Source organism: Pelmatolapia mariae, linkage group LG3_W (assembly GCF_036321145.2).
Source record: "Pelmatolapia mariae isolate MD_Pm_ZW linkage group LG3_W, Pm_UMD_F_2, whole genome shotgun sequence".
NCBI classification, from domain to species: domain Eukaryota; kingdom Metazoa; phylum Chordata; class Actinopteri; order Cichliformes; family Cichlidae; genus Pelmatolapia; species Pelmatolapia mariae.
In genome coordinates, this window is record NC_086229.1 from 21,708,859 (window position 1) to 21,733,400 (window position 24,542).

Here is a 24,542-nt window from a genome sequence, read left to right on the forward strand (position 1 = left end):
TATGTTTATTCTAGTGTGCAGAGATTGTATGTAATAAACAGGAATGTCAGAACAGTCGGCGTTAAAGTCACCTTTGACAGTCCAGACTAGGATGGTGTTGGACATCCTCAGGGTGGAGAAAGGGTGGGTGTGACCAAGGTGCGGTTTGGCTTGTTGTATGTATATTTCAAAATGATACAGCTCTGGATGGACCAGTTAGCAGGGCATGGACGGATGACAGACTTTATGAAGTGAGGAGAAGGAATTTTCTGGGATTGAAGATCCTTTGGGTGAGTGGTTGACTGAAACATGCAGAAAATAGAACTATTATTTTATAATTGATTGGTAACTGATTGATAATTGGCCAGACTCACAGCTGTATTGACTTGTTGGGGACGCAGTCTACTTCATGTTTAAGGACTCTAACTAACAGATTGAAAACAGCGACATTAAGGGAAGAATATGCAGTGCCACACTATCAGATGCCAGTGGCGGTTGGGCTCAGTGAGGAATCAGGTGAGCTGGATTCATGGCTGAATCAAGACATAAATTCCCCTGCTGTGGTCAGTGAGGGAAGGACAGTGGGGAAAAACGGAGTTGCAAATGTGAAGTTCATATTAACACACAGGTTTTGTTTCTAGGTAGTTCTGAGGATGCAGGCTCTGGGCGGAGCCAGGAGTTTAACAGATCTAACATGATAATTAAACTGATTTCATCTCCTAACACAGGGTGGCAGAGCTGGAGCAACGATACTCGAGAGGAGAATTTCTGTTGTTTTCTGAGATATGATGTCACTAACCTTTTCTTTTAATTTACTAGTTCCGGTGAATTGACACATGGGAGTTTGTCAAAAAGGGGGAAGTCAAGTTTTAACATCAAACAATGGTTTTATGAACATTTTATGATTTTATTTGTGTGTTTAATAATTTAGGTGTGATAAAACTTCAGCTTAGAATGACCCAAAAGATCCCAGACTTTTTTAGAGAACCAGTGAGAAGTATATATCATTATTTTCATGTTTCATTTTAATGATTAAAATAAACTGAATAGCTTTTAGAAGATAAAATACCTGTGTTCATGAGAAGCTGAGTATCACACTGGAGAGGAAACCGTGGGACGGCACGCTGAATCAAACACATGCTTTTTGTGAAAAGGGGGACACGGCTGTGACCCCAGAATACACAGATCGTTGTTTGAAAATTGTTATACTGTTATACTGCTGGTTTATAAGAAATGCTGTTTTCAGAGAATCATGGCCTTATTTGTCTGATTAGAAAAGAACAGAACATACTGCACAGGAACAGAACTGCACAGGAAGCCAAGGTCATAACTTATGCTGGGCTTACACTGTGCGATTTTTGGCCCATTTTGAGCCGATTTTTGAGTCGTGCGACCGTTTTGGTGATCGGCCCGAGTTTGGCCTTCATCGTGCGTCGTGCATCGTGTCGTGTACATGGGGTAACGAGAAGCGATTAACACCTCACAACCAGCTCCCGATCATCGATCGCTTGGTTGTGAGGGTGTCACCGCAGCCGCTCACACTGCGCACGCACAAACACATAAACGTCGGTGAAAAAGACGGAGTAGCACGGCAGTGCAGCGTGTGATCTGGACACAAGCGATGGAGGCACTTGTAGAACTTTGGAAAGCTCATCCGAGCCTTTTCGATGTGGCCTCACAAAATTATCACAACCACAACAACCGTGAAAATAGTTGGATTTACACCACTGCTCAATCACAGCTGCCTGATCAATGTTTTTCATTAGCAATTTAGCAAAGTTGATGGTGGTGGTGTGCGTGTCTGTGTGAGTGAAAGACAGAGAGGGAGAGCGAGCAACAGATTTTCTGTAATAACCTTCATTTTATGGACGCACAGTGTGAGCACGCAGGTCGCATCAGAGCATCAGCAGTATAGTGTGAGACCCTGCATCGTGACCTATGAACTTCTAACCCCTGCGAGTCAATCGTGCAGTTTGAGCAGAAGCTGAATAACGCGACTGAAAAAATCGCACAGTGTGAGCCCAGCATTAGACTCACTGAGAGAGAAAGATTGTGGATGTTTAGGTTTTATGACTGTGGAAGGGGGGGGCCAAAGCTATGAGAATGTGAGCAACGGTCAGACACTTCGAGATCTGGCAGACACCCTCCTGTCCACATCTCCCGTCTAGATGTTTATGGTCAAAGTGTTGTATGGAATAAAGAGATTGTTGATTGAGCAGCTATACACCGAGTGTTGTTCTTCCTTCAGCCAAAGATCAAAGAACTGAGAATTTAACAACACACACACACACACACACACAAGCACACACACATATACAAACCTCTGACTTTGAGCTGCACTGTTTTGTATCTAATTAAGTCGTCGTCATCAATCAAGACTTCACACACATATCCTCCACTGTCTCTCTCTGTGGGGTGTTTCAGGGTCAGACTGAGGTCTCCAGTTCTCAGCAGGTCTTCATTCATCTTCGTTCGGTCTCTGTAAACCTGGTGCTGTTCTTCAGGCTGGTCAGAGCCGTTCTCATACACGTGGACCTTCCTGTCATCAGTGTGCCACCACACAACTTCAGCATCTCCAGGCAGGTTTTGTGTGGTTTTGAAGGGCAGCTGGACAGACTCCGCCCCCTCCTCCACCTCCACCTGACAGACTGAGAGGACAACAAACACAACATGAGCTGTACAAAGTGTGATTGGTGTTGACAGAGCAGCATCATGTGACTCTTTGTTCTGCACTAAATGAAGCGATGGAGTGGCGCCTCCTTCAGGCAGAGAAACAGCTCATGGAGAGAAATAATTATTAGAGCAAAAACAAGAGTGGAGCTGCAAATAAGGCCGAGAGGAACGCTGCAGAACACTGTTCATGTCTGAATTCTTAACTTCATAGATTTATTTGAGCACTAAAATCAGAGCTGCTTCTATTTCTAATATGACAGCTGTACATTAGAGCTGGAACACTTTAAATGTGAGCCATAAAAACATGATACTCTACAAGTGCATTCAGCTCTGACACTGTCACATCATGAAGGAGACGTGGAAATCACTTTGTTACACAAATCAAAGTCAAATCAATTCTATTGATGGAATATTGTGTGATCAATAGACTGATCAGTTTCTAATCTGTCATCTATCAGCTGGAAATCCAGCAGTGTCAAACAGACTTGGCAGCAGATTAGGACCAAACACAAACACATTGAGACTTTTTCTTCATCAGCAGTTGCAGGTAAATTGCAGCAACAATGCGACTCAGACAGTTTCTCTATAACTGCAGGGCTTCCTGCGCTGCTGTTAGTCAGATACGGATCAACAGGTTGTGGATAGAAAGCAGATTCCTTCAGCAGAGGATCCATATCACACTTGAAGCATGTCGTCGGGAAACAATCAGTGAAAATGGGACACTTTGAGCCAATTTGAGCCTCAAACTCTGAACATAACCTGCTGCAGACCAGCTGATGTGTTCAGCTACCATGGTGAGGAATTTCACAATAAAAGAGGATTGTTTGGATGCTCTTTGATAGCACATTGAAAATCCTCACAGTGACTTCTATTGCCACACTGACTGGACAAATACAAAGTTGAAGGCTTCATGTGTTTGGCACCAATAATACTTTGGTAGGTCTGAATTGTGTTTTGAACCATCTCTCAGGACCAAAGTCTTTTTGCTTCATTCACAAAGAGCTGAAGGCTTTTTACCTCACAGTTTGTCCTGTGATATTATTGGATGATGGACTATGGAAAACACAAATGTGCACTTCTTAATGGCTCATATGTGCTGTGAAAGAGCTCTTTGTCATCTTGAAGCCTTTTCAATAGTTTTTCTTTGGCTGTTTGTAAAGTTTTCTGTGTGAACTCTCAGGAATCTGGAGCAGTCTAATAGAAGTCTACTGGGGTATAGAGGGAGGAGCTTCTGTCAGACTCTTTCTGATGAGGAACTGAAGCCGCTCTCATGGTCTCATCAAATCCATCAGACTCTGCTGAGAAAAACAGTCATGTGACCTCTCAGAACAAACAGCCTGTTAGTTTCCTGCTGCCTCCATCACTCACTTTCAATCACTCTCAATCACATTAACATGTTAAAGCAGCGCTATAGCTCACCTGGCTGAGCAGGTGGACTGAAGGCGGGGCTTACTACAGGTGCCTGTGTGTCCCTCACTCTCTCCCCACTTTCCTGTCTACTCTCTGCACCTATATAATAAAGGCAAAAATGCCTCCAATAGAAATCTTTGCAAACACAAAGTCCCACAGCAGCCCCGTGTTCTCCGGCTAAAATGAGAGTTTTTGTCAGTGGAGTCTGGTGGCTTTAACCACACAAACATTACAGCTGCGCTCAAATATCACAAAGAGCTGTGACAGCAGAGAAACACATGAAAATCCTCCAAATATCATCTAGAAATAGAAATCTGTCCACTGTGGGACATGTGAGGCTGACATTAATATGTCTTAAAGTGGGAGATGAAGAAATGATTCCAGGGCCCAAATCATTGAGACAAACATCAATCCACACTTCACTTTGTTTCATGTCTCTAAAGTGGGAATATTTCAGTGTGATGAACAAACGGCCTCCAACAAATAAAGCTGATTTTCTTTTCCTGTCTTTTCTCCAGCGGCCTCAGCTTCTTCCTCTTTCCCCTGTCTTCTTCTGCAGACGCTCCTCTGTAGCTTCAAGCTGTTTCTCTTTACAAGGAGAGCTACAAACCTTTGCATCCAGCCACAAACACCCCATGGGCTCCTCTGGATCATCACACTCATCATTTTCACAATAAAAGCCTCATATTTATGGCTGCTCCACCCTGACATGTGACAACATCCAAATGACTGGATCAAAGTGTCTGAATGATCTCAGCAGCTTTAAAACTATTGATATTTATACATTTACATTGATTTGGACTAAACTAACAAAACTATTGATTTGATCCAAACTCAAATCATGCCAGAGGCTTTTATTTTGAAGTTAGGATCATTTTTAATGGTCTTCTTAGTCTATTCATTTAAACACACAGTTGCTCCGCCTGACATTTTTGGCTTTTAGATCAAAACATCAAAGAATTTATTTTGTTTGAATGAACTGAAAATAGATTCAAACTAAAAGCTTTTAGAGAATAAACTCCTACATGACCTCTGACCTTTGACCTGTATCTACAGCACTGACCTCTGACTTTCAGCTCCACCTTTCTCTTCAGCAGGATGTTTCCCTCCCTGCTGTAGACGGTGCAGGTGTGGGTCCAGTTGTCTCCATCTGTGGGGTATTTCAGGGTCAGACTGAGGTCTCCAGTTTTCAGCAGGTCTTCATTCATCTTCGTTCGGTCTCTGTAAAAATGATCCTGTTCTTCAGGCTGGTCAGAGCCGTTCTTATACACGTGGACTTTGCAGTTGTTATCCTTCCACTCCACTTTAACGTCTTCAGGCAGGTGAAGTGTGGTGTTGAAGGGCAGCTGGACAGACTCCACCCCTGAATCCACCTCCACCTGGGGGACTGAGAGGACAACAAAGCACAACATGAGCTTGGATGGAGGCATTTGTGTTGACTCTAACAGGCTGAATGCTGCTGCTTCACTGGGAGCTCACTGTTAGATAGAAAGTGGTCAGTGTGAAGAGGAGACGCAGCAGACAGATGAAGACTGACAGGAAGAAAGCAGTGAACAGACTGTTGGAGCTGCTGTTAGTGGGACAGGACTTTATTCAGTCTCTGAGGACCAGATTTGACTTGATGAAGCAGAGAAACACAGTCTGAGTGTTTCTGTCACACTCACTTCATCACACAGCTCAGTTTGACAACATTTGGAAGAATTTGATAGAAGCCTTCCTTTAGTAAAAGCACCAATAAAACACCATGAAAACACCTCACTACACACAAAACTGCAGTACTGGCAAATTGGACATAAAGTCTGAAAAGTCAAAGTACTTATTGTGCAGAAAAATGTTCCCATCAGTGTCTATGGATCAATATTACTGCTGCACATGTTTAAGGCTGAGCTCATTTCAAATCCTTTCTATTGTGTTGAATCTGCAGTAATGCATCATATTCTATAAAATCATATGTTTGTAGTGGCTGTCCTGTGAGGACCACGTATCTCTAAATAAACAGCTGTTAATGAGCTCACAAACACAGGCCTACAGCTGGATTTGAAAAAGTCCATTCAATAGAAAATCAACAATCACAGCTGGATTCAAAGGCTTGAGCTCTGTGTGACATGGTTACCTGTCAGTATCTACAGGGGGATTCAAATATGAAGGAAACATGAAGGTGGTGCATTAGAAAAACTGCTGCTTTCAAGTGCAGAGCAACAAACTATTTGAACTGATCCAACTTTATTAACACAGACAAAGATTTGTGGATCAGCTGCTGTTTGCTGCTATAGATATAATCCAGCTGATGTGGGAGAACTACATGTGACACTTTGATGCAGCCATGAATCTGACTGATTTCTTTCCATTTTCAAAGGTTGATGCATCAGTTAAAGTCCTTAAAAAGCTCAGAAATAAAGAGAAAGGTTGGTTAAAGCAAAGAGAGGCACTGGCAGCATTTAAGACACTAAACAAGAGAAACAGATCAGAGAACATCAGACTGAATAAGTGGAATAAAGTGAAACAGAGAACTAACGCTCCCTAAGAATGGAGCTGTCAGAGGAAGAGAGCAGCAAACTGAAAGTCTCTGTTAGCTGCAGAGCTCTGAAACTTCACACAGCTTTGGATGATAACATGGAGAAAGGATGTGGAGATTTTCACAGCTCTGCTAGAAATCATCTTCTAGTTATTGTGACTCAGATATGACTGATTATAGACGAGGACCAAAGAAGGTTTTTACTGAGATTTGAACTGACTTAGCTTAGCCTGTGTTTTAGCCACATGCTAAACAAACACATGTTCAGAAACTAGAAGATGTTACCTTTCAGATGAAGTCTCACACATGAACTTTGCTCCTACAGTTCATCTGCTGAAGCTTTTACATTTGGCTGGAAATCAAATAAAAACCAAAACAGCCACAAACATCAGACATGCTAACACTGTAACATTATTGGATGGAGCCCACTGAGACTGAACCACCATCATGAGTCTGACCTCTGACCTTTGACCTGTATCTACAGCACTGACCTCTGACAGTGAGCTCCACTTGTTTCTCCATCAGGATGTTTCCCTCCCTGCTGTAGGCGGTGCAGGTGTAGGTGGAGTTGTCTCCATCTGTGGGGTGTTTCAGGGTCAGACTGAGGTCTCCAGGTTCCAGTAAGTTTCTCTTCATCTTTGTTCGGTTCTTGTATTTATCGTCCTGTTCTTCAAGCTGGTCAGAGCCGTTCTCATACACGTGGACCTTCCTGTTGTTTTTGTCCTTCCACTCCACTTTAGCATCTTTAGGCAGACAAACTGTGGTTTTGCAGATCAGCTGGACAGACTCCACCCCTGAATCCACCCCCACCCAGGGGACTGAGAGGACAACAAAGCACAACATGAGCTGTAGTGAAGGTTACTAATGGTCTCCTCATGACCTGTTACAGTGGACTTATTTCTGTGCTTGTCCTGTTAGACCTCAGTGTAGACACAACATTTTACTGCAAACATTAAAACACACCAGAGTTATTAAAGGAAATTCACTGCAGTGGTTTTAATCATATCTGATAGTGTTAGAGTGAATTGTTAAATGTTTGTCATTTTTATTCTTATCATTTGTACTTTAACTGTGTGTTGAAAGGAATTCTTTTGTTCTCCCCTCCCCAGATTCTCGAGGTTCTGAGTGAGGGGCTGTAGTGTTTTATCACAGGCAACATCCTTGTGAAGGTCTGTTTGATGTGGTAAAACTTCCTGCCCTTTGTATGGCTTCACTGTGTTATCTAGGGTGAACCATAGATTGGGTGTGGGGAGGTTACCCTCTTTATGACCTAGGATGTTGTTCCTGCTTTATGACCCTTTTGGTCAGCAGCTTACACACACACACACACACACACACACACACACACACACACACACACACACACACACAGACACACACACACACACACTTACAAAACCACAGGCAGGGTATTCCTTGTTCACATGTATACCTATGTAAGCCGTTATATGTTAATGACCCTATGCATATTCAAGTAACCACAATAAAAGGAGTGCTATGGAGAACCTGGTTGAGAGTCTGACGGAGGTCAAGTAGGTGGAACGACACTTGGCTCCAGGCAGGCCTCCCTCATGCATGAGTAACACAAAGAACGTTGCCTACTTGTGTCTTGTTCTTGCTGTGTAGCAAATTGTCCTGAGCGTTCCAGCGAATAGGTTTACGCTACAAACCTATCAGATAGATTCCAGTTTGTGAGGAGTTTTCTTCACATAGAAAACTTAGGCATGGACTTCCACAGAAATGTCACCATTACTGCTGACATTAAACTTGGTTTTCTACAACGTAACGTAAAGTTATTATATATTATTCACGTTTCTGTTCAGTTGTATTGGTTGTTTTCATTGTAACTTTTGCTGCCCTCCACTGGTCTCTCTTGTAAAAGAGATTTTAATCCCAGTGAGACTTTTACGTGCATAAATAAAGTACACATGCAGCCTCTGTGTCAGATCAATGCAGTGAAGCACACACACTGTTTAGTAAAGTCATGTTGTGGAGCTGTTTCACTGATCAATGACTGAGTCTGAAGGAGGTTTTCTGACTGACAGGAACAAACCTGGAAGTTTCTCTTCAGCTCTCTGTATCAGCTGTTTGTAACTCTCAACTCTTTCAGCTTCTGGAACAAGTTTGTGTGAACCACAGTCAAGGAGCCACCAGAGGACACCTGCTAACCATCGGCATTATGGGAGTGTAGTAGGACGGACTCACCTGACATGAAATAGTGCCGGAAATTATATAGAAGACCTCCAGAAATCACAAGAAGAATCAGGAGAACCAGGAGAGCTGTGGCCCAGGATGGAAATGGTTCTGTGGAGAAACATAAAACAATATCAACATGACTGCTGAACATTGACCTCAATTTCCTCCACTAACACCTGGTGTTTTTCTACATCTCTGACCTTTGACCTGCAGCACTACTTTCTGTCTCAGGATGTCTTCGTCCCTGTAGATGGTGCAGATGTATCCTCCACTGTCTCTCTCTGTGGGGTATTTCAGGGTCAGACTGAGGTCTCCAGTTCTCAGCAGGTCTTCATTCATCTTTGTTCGGTCTCTGTAAAAACTGTCCTGGTTACTTTTGTTTGGATACACATGAACCACCATCAGTTCAGGGTCAGAGTGAGTCCACTCCACTCTGGTGTCCTGAGGCAGGTCAGCTGTAGTTTTGCAGGGCAGAATGACAGAATCTGAGCCTTCCTCCACCTCCACCTCCACCTGGTGGTCTGAGAGGACAATAAACCACAGTATCAGGTGTAGAAGCAGCAGCAGTCACACTGATGGTAACTGAAGCACAGCTGAGTATCTACACAGCAAATCTCTGGAGTTAAATATCCTGGAGTTAGGCATAAAAGTGCGCAAGAGTTACATTCCAGGAGTTTATTTTTCACCTTATACTACAGTCAGTGTTGGAGAGTACTCTAACGCGATGTAATATTTAGGTGTTCATTCACTGGGTGCTAAGGAGTCTAATTCAACACATTGCTGGTGTTGTTTGTCTGTCGACCGTTACCGCGCCTATCTGTGTTTCTTTCTTGGACTCCGACATGTAGGAGGTAAAAATACTTTATTTACTTTGGGAAATGTGAACTTGCATAGTTCACATTTCTGTATAACTGTATATCCCAGATTTCTGTATAGTTTTTATTTCATATTTATATCCTGTTCATAGCCTGTACATAGCTTGTACTCACTACAGCCTGTACATACTTATAGTTATAGAATATTCATAACATACTTCACACCGTGTACATTATAACATACCATAATAGACCCATTTCTGTAATATACTTACACATTTATATTATTGCTAATATATATTGTAATATATCTATATCGCGGCTAAAGCACTTCTGGATGGATGCAAACTGCATTTCGTTGCCCTGTACCTGTGACATGTGCAATGACAATAAAGTTGAATTCTATTCTATTCTATTCTATTTTCTGAGAGTGTAGTGATGTTATTTGTATATATTTGGTCTCATGTATGCATAAGTAAAATATAAAGTTGACTAACTAGCACTAATGGGTTTTCTGTATGTTATGCTGATTTGGAGATAGCAGCTAGGCTAACGCTAGTCAAAAGTTAGCTAACTAACTTATCTTACTGTATTTTAAGATATACAATTCACGTTGTCAGTGAAAACGTTTATCTCTATTTCTTATTTTTAACACTAACATTTAATTTAACGTTAGCTAACTACAGTAATATTCTGTTTAGACTCATGGTAATGGCCGTATTTAACCAAAGAGAGGTGCAGCCTGCACTGATGAGATGTCGAGGTACCATTAACATCAGTTAGTTAGTCCTGCTGCACACTGAGCTATGCACACAACCCTGTCTCCAGAACTGAAAAGACAAGGACACAGCAAACATGCGGTCACATTGTCTGCTAAACCTAGCCTAGCCTAGCTAAATAGATTTTAAGCAATATTTAGTGTGGACACGCTAACTCTATGTAAGAAAGTGTTTATTGATTAAGTTATACACAGTTCACATAAAGTTACCATAAACAACCTCTTCTTCTTGTGTTGTGTTTCATATTAGTAAAGGTATTTTTTTCCATAGGTTGCCAAGATGTTGATAAAAGTAAAACACAGAGAGACAAAGAAATATGTCAAATTGGAAGAAGTCAGCTTCACAGATTTTGTGAGAGCAGGTAAGTTATGGTTTGTACTAATGTTGTTATTAACTGAGTGATGATTTTACTTCAGTGCAGCAGAAGTTTCTCATACCAGAAAATGCCTCACTGAAAGTCACAGATGAGCAGGGTATAGAGGTGGATGAGGATGTCTTTCCTGAACTTGCAGTAGTCAAAGAGGTGTGTTTTGTCATCTGTACAGGTGAAGGTAAGTAAATATATGCTCTGATAGATTTTGAAGGATTTGATTTGTACAGTTACTCTTAAATAAACATTTTTAATTTGTCTAATATCCTGTGGTAACAATCAGAAAATGCTGCTTTCATGGCTCAACAGTGAGTTGGATTTATCACATGCATTTCAGACATTCTGGAAACAGAATCATCCAAGAAGCTGCGTGACTGCTCAGACCTAACACACCATGTGACACCTTGTGGTATGTAAATTGTATATTACCATAATAAAATACAAAATCTGTTCTCCTGGGAGAAAGTATAATTTAATCAAAGCGTGCAATTTACTGGCCCTGTGTGTGTAAATGGTATCTTTGTTGTGTTGTGTTTTTGATTGTATATACCTTATATTCTAATATTTTTATTTGTCACCCTCAGATTTGACTGTCCTGAAGCAACATGTGGAAGAGCCCTGCTCTCCAAGTCTAACAGATACATTGTCTGTCTCAACCACCAGCAGTCAGAGCAGAAGTGATGCCGGACTTCAAATGGTTCAGCCTCTATTGGACAACATACATGAAAGAAATGTAGATACAGTACTTAATTGACTTATACTCTTTACTTATCATTGAGCTATAGTCAACATCTCTACCGTTAGCCAAATTCATATTGTTTCTATCTATGGCCCTATAAGTGTAAAAACTATAATCTCTATCAAAAAAGGAAAGTTTGGAGTCTAACCCTAGAAATAGAGAGGGTGTCTGGGATCTTTTGCTTTTACTCTTGAATGGTTTCATAAAATAGTCAATGGATCTTTCTCTGGGACAGCCAGTCCACTGAAAAAGATGCTTTCTATTTTGTTTTTGTTTTTTTTACAAATGTCTCTCAAATGAGTCAATGCTTTGTTTGTGTATAATGAACTTACAGGAAAGTCTAGTCTATCGAAACTATTTCAAGTGTTTCCGTCAGGCAGCAGCTGTCTGAGATGATGGTTGATAAATGTAACAGATAAAAACTTAAGCAGAACAATATCAAAATATAAACATCAGTTCTACAGTTTTATGGCATTAACTCTGCAGTCCCCTCACTGTTACCTGAACCCCGCTATGATTTACACTACATATCCTAAAACAGCAGTTATTAACCTGAGAGTCTCAGTGACATCAGGACGGATGAAACATGATGAACCATCTCTGCTCTGTCTGCGTTTCATAGCAGCTCCTCCAGTCTGAGTCTGTACAACATCAGGACACTTCCTGCTGCTCTGTGAGCTGCAGTTAGAGAGCTCATGTTCTCCACCGTGTACAGTGTGTAAATGTTGTGAGTGTAAACCTCCACATGCAGTAAAGACTGCAGCTGTTGTAGCAGTGAGATCCTGTTTCCACTGAGGTTAGCTCTGAGCTACATGTTGCTGCTGGTTTCTTCAGGTTAGTCACAACAATTTACAAAACGTTCCCTTCAGTTTGACCTCTTACTCTGAGATGTCACATAGATAACAGGCTCCATGTGGAGTCTCTAACCCACCCAGAGTTCTGACTGACCTTTGACCTGCAGCTGTACATCTCTCAGTCTCAGTTCTTCTCTCCCATCGCTGATGGAGCAGGTGTAGTTGCCACTGTCAGTCTTTGTTGGTTTTCTCAGAGTGAGGCTGAAGTCTCCAGTGTCCAGAGCATCAGACCGCATCGATGTGCGCCCGCTGTAATGCTGGTTTTGTCCTCTAAGGTCATCTCCTCCTTCTCGTTGTTGGTGGACAGATTTGGGATCAAGATCAGAGCGAGTCCACATCACTGTGGGATCATCCTCAGGTATAAAATCTGAGTACTGACAGGGAAGCAGGACAGATCTTTCCCCCTCATTCACCACCGCCACCACAGCCAGGGCATGCTGGGAAACTGAGGACACATAAACACAAATTATGTGCATGCTACTGGTTTGTCTCAGAGTCCACATTTATCAGCAGGACACAGAGACCAGTTTTACAGTCAGACACTCAAATTGAATGTATTTATTTATTAAATCTGAACATTTAATCTGTGAACACCTGACAGATTAAACTGAGTGTGTCTGTGTTCATGAACCAGCCTCAGTTTGTTGCATTTTACTGAGTTTACAGAAAATGTTGGAAAATGTGACTCTTCCTGGTCTTTGCTTTATTTTCTAAGCACTTCCTTTAAATTCTGCTGTATCTTCATGTTTGTTAAATGTTTTGGAGGACCTGAAAGTTTTCTGCTCCCTCTGAAGAGTTCACTGTGACAGTCTGCCATCATGATGAACTGTACTGAACCATCATGTTCCCTTTGAACTGAATGTACTCTCATGTTCCTCTCTGAGACAGACCAAACTAAACCACCAACTGGCAGAATGAATCACATGAACACAGTCAACATGTTTTTCATCACAAATACAAAAAACTGCAGCTAACACAAACCATTTAAAAGAGAAAACACGGACTGGTGATAAATTAACTTAAAACTCAGAATGAAGCGTCTCAGTAAGGTGTTGGGATTCTGTGAGCATCCAGATCAGCTTCACTGCTGCTCAGCATTGTTTCTGTGAGGAGGGATGAGCACTGTTCTTCTGAAATATTCTCTTATTCAGAGACAGATTTGCTAAGAGGCGAAGGCTAAAAGGCTGCAACTGCAAAACTGGAGGAGCAGAAAGGTCTGTCACTTATTTTATTTTAGTGTTTTAATTCTGTTAATACTTCCCCAGTATGTACTGTTCCCTTTAAAGCAGAGTACTGTGTGTGCTGTCAGGTGTCCAGTCTGTTGGTGTGCTCCAAAAATTCTATTTTGCTCAGGATAATTCTTCACTGAGAGACGTGACTCGGTCATATCTGTATGGCAACCATAATTAAAGTGGTTCCAGTTCTCCAAATAAAAAGTGTCACGCCCATCTCATGTACCTGTGAGCGGGGCCTGGGTCTCTACAGTTTAGGTTACTTATGATATTACCTGCTCAGAACCCAAAATATGAACTATGTACATGAACCACAAGACAAGGATTTCATCTGAAATGCATCAGTTTGACTTTAGTTGGTGTATTTCAGGAAAAAATAAAGGAAATAAGTTAATTCAATTGGGTTTAGTGTTATTTTAATATGTACCACTGATGAAGTGATATTCATTACTGTTCATTCACTACAATTTCTAATACCAAATAAAACTAGATAATTAAACACTATGGTGGGCCCACACTCACTCTCACCCATGCACACCTGAAAATAAAACCCTGGTTGCCTGCTTGGATCATGACAGACACATGCGCTGTGGCCTAAAACCAAATGGCCACTTCATTTGTAAACACACAATAAAATAAAAGGCACATGCAAATATCAGTACTCACGGCTTAGGATTGTTCAGAGACAGGCGGGAGAAAAGGGATCAGAAATGCACATAAATACCCAGGATCCTGATCTCCAAAGATGGAAAACAGAGAAATTTAATTTTGAGCATATTTTGGTAAAACTATAGGTGGCAAAAGTACACACATTCTGTAGTTAAGTAGAAGTACAAATACTACTGTTAAAAAATACTGTATTTTTTGGATTATAAGGCGCACTGTCGATGAAGGGGTCTGTTTTCATACATAAGGCGGACTGGATTATAAGGTGCATTAAGCAAAACAAAACAGTCAGATAAGTCAAACTTTACTCAACTCATTCTTCTTGCTTCCTCCACTTCTGCACCATTACCTCTATTCCCGTGTTGTTGCAGTATATTAATGACTAACCTCGTATTGTGGATGGATTATCTCAGGTGTTCTCCTGACTGAAGTTTGGCCTGTTTACAGCATCCTGCCATGCGATTGCAGTTGTCTCTAACAATCAGGAATCCTTACGTTAACTTTTATCAAGTGGAAAGAAGTTAGCGTTCATCCTCCAGGTTTCCAGCTTCGTACCTTACCAAAGTCGTACTAAAACATTTTTTGACAGATTTTTCAGCGCCATGTGCCACATAAAATCGGTTTAGGTTAGTAAGCACAACCAGAATTCATACATAGGCACACCAGATTATAAGGCGCACTATCAATTTTTGAGAAAATTAAAGGATTTTAAATGCGTCTTGTAGTGTTGAAGTACTGATTCAACTTCTTTACTCAAGTAAAAGTAAAAAAGTACAACCTCAAAGTTTTCAAAGTAAGAAAGTAAAAGTAACTCTTTGGAGGACATTTCTATACTTATATTTATATAAGTGGATTCAGCAGGTGGAACACTAAAATTAGTTGTAATGTCTCAGTGTGGGGAAAAGAATCATAACTCACAATAATTTCTACTGAGAGCTTCAGTAGATTTTCTGAGTGTACAGGCTGTGATCAGCTGACCTGCTGCTCTTTATACACAACTGAATTCACCCAGATGTGAGCAGATGTTACATGAGTTGTCCTGGCTGATTTCCATCCTCTACACTGACAGTACACTGTTTGTGCTGTCTTTATACTAGATCTCGGCATCATCCGAGTGCATGAGTCACACAAACTGTTTTTTACTTTTAATCCATCACAGTAAAGCAAACTAACCTGTTTATCATGCCCTAGCCTGCAGAGGATATTCATGCAGTCTGCAATAACACATAGTTTGATTAGCAGCTGTCACGGTCCAGCAGATCTGCCTGAGAAATTCTGCTTTGTTTTCTCTTTTTCCTCTCTCTTCCTCTCTCTCCCTCTGTCGCCTGGGCGGAGGTCATTGTGGGCTCCCGCCTTTGGCCTACATACCTGGGAGATGATCAACACCTGCGTCTCATTAACTGGCCTCTACTAAAGGGAAGAAGCGAGGCTGCTCTTTGCTGGATCGTTGCTTGACCTTATTCAGTAAAATCCTGGCTAGGACACTGCAGTCTAGTTCCTGTGGTTTTGCTTCTTGTGTTAACGCATTGTTTCCCTGTGTACAGACTAGGGGTGGGTTTTGATTATCGATTTATAGATTAAAATCGATTCTAGCTTGGATAATGTGATATCGAGTCATTAAAATCCTGAATCGATTTTTTAATATAAATTTATTTTGCCCGAAATGCCAGAATCTCAGGTTAAACCTCACAAAATTTCAACAACCACCAAACAGCTACAACAGTAAATGAGAGCAGGTACACGGATTCTGCACAAAGATGTAAACACGGGTCCGCTTTAATCTCCTAGGACCTGGCGTCCACATATGTGGACATTGCATTTTGGGTTGTCTTGACCAAAATACTAAATTTTGCTCTACAAGGGCCTGGCATCCACTCACAAGGACATTATACTGCCACCGTTCTATCGAAATTTAAAATGAATGTCCTCATATGTGGATCTAATTTTTCTCAGAAACAAAAATCAGGTAAAAGAACAAAACAGGTAATTCTTCGTTTTTACATCCATCAGGTCCCAATCAGCCCAAATAGCAAAGAGAAATTAAAAATGCATGCCATGACAGAGTTTGGGTCTTAGGAGGTTAAAGCGCAGACCCGCCAACGGATCAGAATCAGTGAGATGTCGCCTTTCTCACCCGACGGCACGGACACGGTCGGGGCTGAAAGCCGACAGCTCACTGATTCTGATGTTTCGGTGGGTCTGCGCTTTGTGTTTACATCCTTTTTGCGCCGATTCTAAAGCTGTTAGTTTTATCTCTCTCCAAACAATATTGACTGAACCAGCAGCAAAAGAAGATCCAAACTAAGCTTCACATAAACATCGTCATGAATTCCCTCTTACCTTTGCTGTTTTGCTTCCACCACGATAAAATCACACTTCATGCACAGCTCTCTCTCTCTCTTTCTCAGTGTACTTCAAGAAAAGTTTCCTGTCTAAAAATCTGTTTTCTGCATTATTGGCTTGCTTATTAATCACAAGTCTACCGTTGTTTACAGCGCTGTCAGTCGCTGTTTTTTTCCTTTTACTTACTTGCAAAAATAAAATCTAATTTCTGCTGTTCAATACTGAACAAATGTAAACTTTTTAAAATTATGCAAAATTGTAAAAACGCTTAGTTGTGTCTCTAATAAAACCTCTGTAACTTTGCTCTGCTTCACTTCAGCAGCATCAGGTAATGTTCATATGTTGATTAATGGTTTTCTTTCGTTTTTGATCTACTGCAGAATATTTAAAAAAAATCCCAGGCCAGGAAAATCTCCTTCGTCTTTTTCTGTGTTTTATCCTCAGTTACTTTGACACAAAGGCATCTGCTGTGATGCTTACACCTTTGATAAAGTCTCGCAAGTGTCAGCTTTCTTTTTATAGATATAAAAATATGGAAATGTACTGATGCATGATCTGAATTATAATATTTCTGACTGTCTGAGGCAAAATTTCCCCGATTCAAATCGAATCAAATCGAATTGAATCGAATTGAATCGAATCGTGGATTGAATCGATTCGGGACCTTGTGAATTGGAATTGAATCAATTCTAGAAATCAGTGACGATACCCAGCCCTAGTACAGACAACCTGGACCTGCCCTTGTTCGCTATAGAGATTCTGGTGCAAGAGAGGAGTGAGAGACTGCTGAGACACCAAGAGAGACTGAAGAGGAGTGAAAGTGTTCCCCTGCTTTTCCCTGTGGATTCCCTGGAGCCCTGATCCCCGCACCCTTGTATATAGCACTTTGTCACTGTTGCACATTTCACCTGGTGTTTGTGAATAAACTCTCTGTTCTTCCTTTGAGCAAAGGAGTCCTGCGTTTGAGTCCCTCCAGTTACCGTAACAGAACAATCCAGCCAGTATGGACTCAGCGGACTCGGAATCTGTGCCACAGCCTGGTCAACCTGGCGTCTTACCTGTACGGCACGAGCAAATGTTGCTGCATATCAACCAACAGCTGGCAGCACTCACTCAAGCACTGGCTCAGCGCACACCGTTGGAAAGCACGCCCCCCCAATCTCCTCCTTCGCAACCCCAACCCCAGGCGTCCCCGCCACTGGAGCCTCACACCCTGCAATCACCTGCTCCGCCGGCACCTCCCGAACGACCTTTCCCAACCCCCGAGCGATTTTCTGGTGATTTAGAAAAGTGTGCAGGCTTTTTAACTCAACTCTCTCTGCAGTTTTGGAAGCAGCCAAGAGCTTTTGAGAGTGATGGGGCTAAAATTGTATATTTCGTCCAGCTGTTATAGGAACGGGCATTAAAATGGACTCAATCTGTTTTGGGAACTAATCCAAAGATCTCTTACCTTGACTTTCTCACTAAGTTCCATGGTGTGTTTGACAAAAGTTCTGGGGCCGCTGCTGCTGCCCACCGGTTACTGAACTTAAAACAGGGCAGACGGAGTATGATGGATTATTCTGTGGATTTCTGGATTTTGGCAGGGGAGACCAGGTGGGGGCAGGCTGCACCGATAAGTACACCGCTAAATAATATATGTCCGGAATTGCAAGGTGATATGAGAGAATTACCTGATTCATTGGATGAAGTTATGTCTTTATGTATTAAGCTTGACAATCACCTTCGGGCTAACTGCGGCACGCGGAACTACAGCTCCGCAGCAAAGTGCAATGGCAGCTGGAGGAGGAGCGTCTGGAAGCGGAGTCCATCGCAAATCGGAGGATTCGGGGAAAAGCGAGGAGCCCATGGAACAAGCGGCCTTTCTCAATATGCGTACTTGTGCGTACTTGGGTTCTCGTGTACTCGTGATACGTCATCAGTCGGAGACCAAGTACTGTTCCAATTCGAAGTACGCATCAAGCCAAGAACGCGAAAAAGTCCCAGATGTGTTCTCGCTCCGCCCGTTTTATCGAGCATGCATCGGTGGTGACTTGTGTGGACTTGGTACAGCTAAATATCCCAGAATGCATTTCGTCTGAAACGCGGCAATGGCGGACGAGCGGGGCTAAAAACTTTTAAATATTACTCTTTCTGGGTCACAAAATAAACTTTTAAGTTATTTTCAAGCGAGAATGTAGCTGTGTAAACTTCAAATATCTGCTCGATTTATCAAGATATCATATATTTCCAAACGCGTTTTCAACCCCCCCCCCCCGCGGTCTTTTCGCTACTCAGGTTAACAAACCCCATTGAGTGTATTGAGTGTCCACTAAAATAAAAATAAAAGCGTTCTAACATCTCACCTGCTTGTTTTTATTAAGGTATGTACACGTATGTACATGTACACTATTTTTATTAATAGAGGTTTCACTACTGAGGTTAAAAATGATATATAAGTCACTTAGATCACTTCCAGATGTTAATGTTAGGTTTATTTCAGTGTTTTATTTGTTCCTGAGTAAACCGGTTTGGCTGTGATTAAAGTTAAGCTTCATAACATGTTACTCACAGTTAAATTAAGAGGGGACGGCAGTAAAAACTCCGGACCTGTGACATCATCAAATACGCTGGTGTTCCAATTGTACAAATCGCAAGTCTGTGCTCGCGTTCTCAGTGAGTCCGTACTCCCGTGCGTTCTCGGCCAGTACGTATTCGCCGAGAACGTGAGTACGTACTCGCGTACTTGAGAATTGAGAAAGGGCCAAGGACGCTCAAAATTAACTCCAGAGGTGCGACACCACCGCCGGGAGGCTGGTGAGTGTGGTTATTGCGGCCGCAAATACCATATTGCTATGGACTCCATATCACTGAGCCTATTTCTTTAACTCTCTCCGGCAATCATTCTGAGACCTTACACTTGTTTGTGTTTAAAGCTCCGCTCACACCATTGGTATTAGGATTTCCCTGGTTGCAACAACATAATCCCACATTAGATTGGAAGACAGCTAAGGTTTTGGGGTGGGGGAAGGGGTATCACATGACCTGCTTAAATGCCACTACACCGCCTATCAGTTCTTCAGATCCAGGCTCCGTTCCTGATTCTTGTGATCTTTCCTCCATCCCTCCCATCTATGATGATCTCCGGGGGGTGTTTAGTAAAGACCGCATGTCATCGCTGTCCCCACACAGACCTTATGACTGTGGAACTAACCTCCTCCCCGGTGCTCCCCTTCCGATGAGCCGTTCATACAGTATTTCTCAACCTGAACGTGAGGCAATGGAAAAATACATCACCGAATCTCTCGCCGCTGGAATTATCCGGCCCTCTTCCTCACCTCTTGCTGCTGTGTTTTTCTTTGTAGAAAAGAAAGACGAGTTTAAGGCCTTGTATAGACTATCGGGATCTTAATAAGATCACTGTGAGAAATAAGTACCCGCTGCCTTTGCTAACATCTGCCTTTGAACTCTTTCAGGGGGTCACCCTTTTCACTAAGTTGGACCTGCACAACCGGTCGCAGCAGATGGCCGCCCCTCCCTGAGCCTGGTTCTGCCGGAGCTCATGGAGGCGCGGCCATCTGCTGCGACCGGTTGGGGTGAGAGAAGGAAAACAGGATAAAGACATGCTGTGGAAGAGAGACAGAGATTAATAACAGATATGATTCGATGCAGAGAGGTCTATTAACACATAGTGAGTGAGAAAGGTGACTGGAAAGGAAAAACTCAATGCATCATGGGAATCCCCGGCAGCCTACGTCTATTGCAGCATAACTAAGGGAGGATTCAGGGTCACCTGGTCCAGCCCTAACTATATGCTTTAGCAAAAAGGAAAGTTTTAAGCCTAATCTTGAAAGTAGAGATAGTGTCTGTCTCCCGAATCCAAACTGGAAGCTGGTTCCACAGAAGAGGGGCCTGAAAACTGAAGGCTCTGCCTCCCATTCTACTTTTAAATACTCTAGGAACAACAAGTAGGCCTGCAGAGCGAGAGCGAAGTGCTCTAATAGGGTGATATGGTACTACAAGGTCATTAAGATAAGATGGGGCGCGATTATTTAAGACCTTGTATGTGAGGAGCAGGATTTTGAATTCAATTCTGGATTTAACAGGAAGCCAATGAAGGGAAGCCAAAACAGGAGAAATCTGCTCTCTCTTTCTAGTCTCTGTTGTTGCAGCATGTTGCAGTGTGTGAATGTGTGTGTGAATGGGTGGATGTCTGGATATGTAAAGCGCTTTGGGGTCCTTAGGGACTAGTAAAGCGCTATATAAATACAGGCCTTTTTTTTTTTTTTACCATTTTGGATTAACTGAAGGCTTAAAGGGAGTTTTTAGGACATCCTGATAATAATGAATTACAGTAGTCCAGCCTGGAAGTAATAAATGCATGAACTAGTTTTTCAGCATCACTCTGAGACAGGATATTTTTTATTTTAGAGATGTTGCACAAATGGAAGAAAGCAGTCTTACATATTTGTTTAATATGTGCGTTGAAGGACATGTCCTGGTCAAAAATGACTCCAAGGTTTCTCACAGCATTACTGGAAGCCAAGGTAATGCCATCCAGAGTAAGAATCTGCTTAGATACCATATTTCTAAGATTTTCAGGGCCGAGTACAATAACCTCACTTTTATCTGAATTAAGAAGCAGAAAGTTAGCGGCCATCCAGGTCTTTATGTCTTTAAGACATTCCTGCAGTTTAACTAATTGGTGTGTGTTACCTGGCTTCATGGATAGATAGAGCTGGGTGTCATCTGCATAGCAGTGAAAATTTATGCTATGTTTATGTATGTCTATGTCAAATCAGAGTCTATTAGATACATATGATACAAACCACTGCAGCACAGTACCTGTAATACCTACAGCATATTCTCTTCGCTCTAATAGAATATTATGGTCGACAGTATCGAACGTTGCACTGAGGTTTATCAAATGTGAAGTGTAGTTTTGATCTTCATTTGCTGCTGGTTCAGTCAATTTTGGTTGGAGAGACACAAAACCTGCAGCATCAGAAACTAGTGCAAAAAAGACATAAACACAAAGCGCGGACGAGATGCATCAGAATCAGTGAGGTGTCAGCTTTCAGCCCCGATGGCGTGTCCTTGTACGTGCTGTCGGGTGAGAAAGCCGACATCTCACTGATTCTGATGCGTAGGGTCTGCACTCCGTGTTTACGTCTTTGTGTGGAATCTGTTTAGCTGCTCTCATTTAATGCTTTAGCTGTTTGGTGGTTGTTGAAATTGTTTTGTGAGGTTTAACCTGTGATTCTGGTATTTCTTGCAAAATACATTTATATTTAAAAATCAATTCAGGATTTTAATGAATCAATATCGCATTATTCAAGCTACTCACCTCTCTCGGTCCACCTGCACTGTCAAACAACAACAGGAATATTAAATTACGATCTGGGCTTTTAACGATCATTAAAAATGACTGAGCCGATTATTAGCACCTCCCTCGTGCTTTACTCTCGCGCTGCTCCGTGTGGCAAATCGAGCGCACCTCTCTGCGTTTCGAACACACGTCACAACAATTAAGAGGAGCTAACAGAGGGAAGCTCGGAAAGCTAAGCAGAAGTTATTTGGAGAGGAGAGGATAATGGCTGCTGAAGAAAGAATGCCGCTGGTTGAAAAGAGAGGTGAAACGACTTCAGTGGTGTGGAAACATTATGGGTTCGCGGAGTCAGACGTGGATCAAATAGACATAGTGTGTAAACTTCGCTACGGTGTCGTAGCTGCACCACAGAGCAACACTACAAATTTATTCAATCATTTATTTCAATCAAAAGTTACTACTTTCAGTGTTTCATTTTATTTTTGTTCAGGCAGCAACTTTAGTTGACATACCTCAATGTCAGTTTGATGCAATTGTGCATTGTGTGGCTACACAGCTTGCCTTGATGTTTGGTTATTTGTATGCATAAATATTGTGCAGTATTTTGAAGTTCACTAAACATAGATGTTTACATTTTTCATTTATTTTAAATATTCCAAACATTTGCACTGTTATCAGTATTTGCACACTATTTGATATTATTTTTTTTGACAATCTTTAAAGCCATTATTCAATACATTGTTATTGTTAAATAAATATGGTCAAATAATCGAGATCTCAATTTCAGTGAAAATAATTATGATTATCATTTTTGCCATAATCAAGCAGCCCTAATTACTCGTATTACTCTTTCTGGGTCACAAAAAACAAACAAACTTTTCACATATTTTAAGGCGAGAATGTAGCTGTGTAAACTTCAAAAATCTGCTCTGTTTATCGAGACATCACATATTTGCAAAAGTGCTCCGACGTTTTCGGAGACGTCTGTTACCCACCAGCTCAATAGCTAGCCGGGGTGAGAACAGCAAACTCCCGGCACATCATTTTCAAACCCCCGTGGTCTTTCGCTACTCAGGTTAAACATGATATACAAGTCACTTAGACAACTTAAAAATGTTATTGTTTGGCTTTTTTCAGTGTTTTATTTGTTTGTGAGTAAATTGGTTTGGCTGAGATTAAAGTTATAGTTTTCACACAGCTGAATAAATGTAAAACAGAAAACTGAATAAACAGAGATGATGGTCGAGAATTTACTCCAATGTCCTGTTATATTTTAGATAGCAAGGAACAGACGGCCGAGTTTATTAAACTCCACCGAGACAGCTTGTGACGCAAATCTGAAGGCTAGACGATCCTATTTCACAGCCACTCACTTCCAGCCTACCCGGCCTCCTGAGGACCCAGCCCAGGTAAACCGCAAAGGCCGGATCCTCCGAAGGATGCAGCCTATGAATTTGGACACCCCTAAAGTTTGTCTGTTGTTGACCAAACTGACACTTTCAGAATTGTAGAGAGTTTTTTTGTACTGAACAGCTGGTCGCCCCAGTGTGACCCAGGATTTTTTGAATCAGAATCAGAATCAGAATACTTTATTAATCCCGAAGGAAATTAGGGTTACAGCAGGCAGCACTCTAATGGCGCATGCGCACTTACAAAGGAACCTTCTGACCAAATTTTACACAAACATCACATTGGGAAGACATGTCAGAGAGGTAGGCTGATAGGAAAAAACAATGAAAATACGTAACATGAGGAGAGAGGAGGAGAAAAAAAACTCCACTCAGACTGAGCTCCTAGTGGGAGATCAGTTTGATAACAGAAAAAACACCTCAGCACAAAAAGCACATGACTATCAAGACACCATAGAAACACAAGACAAGCAACAGGGGCGGGTAAAGGGTAAGAGAGAGCCGGTGTAGACAGCGCATCCAGTCCTGCAGCATGTCTGCGCTGGTCCAGTCGACCGCCATCTTCCCCGGGAGGGGACAAGCATCGAAGGCGTTTGGAAAGGGAGGGGGGATCAGTGTGTGCATATCAGTGTATGTGTGTGTGTGTCCAGAGTTCAGCTTAGACAGTGTCCTTCGCCCTGCCAGGCTAAGTAAACAGTCTTCCATCCAACCCAGGTGGCCTTGCATGGAATGGGGGAACAGTCAAAACACAGTCTGTTATCAGGGAGTTTTTGTTCGGCTCCAGCCTTAAGCCCACAGCTGGCGCCGAAGGGGTAGCCGCATGAGTGAAGGTGTTTTTTTGTTTTGTTTTTTTTCTTTTATGCGAACAGCTCATGAGAATTTCAAAGCCGTTTAACACAATTGAGTAACACCATAGAGAAATTAGGTCCCATATGTGACCAAATTGCTTGTACTCTAGAGCCCTGGCAGGGCTAGCTAGATGCTAAAGTACCACAATCACAACTTATGGATATCTGCAGTCGTTCAGGTGTTGTTGCAACCCCCCCCCCCCAAAAAAAACAAACAAACAAAACAAAACAGGCCCACTTTTAACACCTGAATTTTGCACACGTCATCTCTCTAAGTTACATCCTCTGATTAATAAATGAACAGGGTTTCCTTTCATGTGTTTCTGTTTAGGCTCAAATCGGTTTGATGTTTGGAGGCTTGCAGTGACAAAATAATAACTCCCCTAAAAACCAAACGTAACAAGCC

General features: G+C 41.9%; 1 protein-coding gene across 1 annotated transcript in view; it reads right to left on the minus strand.

Annotated features, from left to right (window-relative positions):
* Nucleotides 1–1,502: 1,502 nt before the first annotated feature.
* The window catches only part of LOC134621224 (uncharacterized), an 88,463-nt gene continuing 65,423 nt past the window's right edge, over nucleotides 1,503–24,542 (minus strand). The window contains exons 5-6 of the mRNA XM_065469972.1: nucleotides 2,467–2,627; nucleotides 1,503–1,520 (exon numbers count right to left, since the gene is read on the minus strand). Of these exons, the coding sequence (XP_065326044.1) occupies nucleotides 1,503–1,520; nucleotides 2,467–2,627 (179 nt within the window). The remainder of the gene's footprint in view (nucleotides 1,521–2,466; nucleotides 2,628–24,542) is intronic.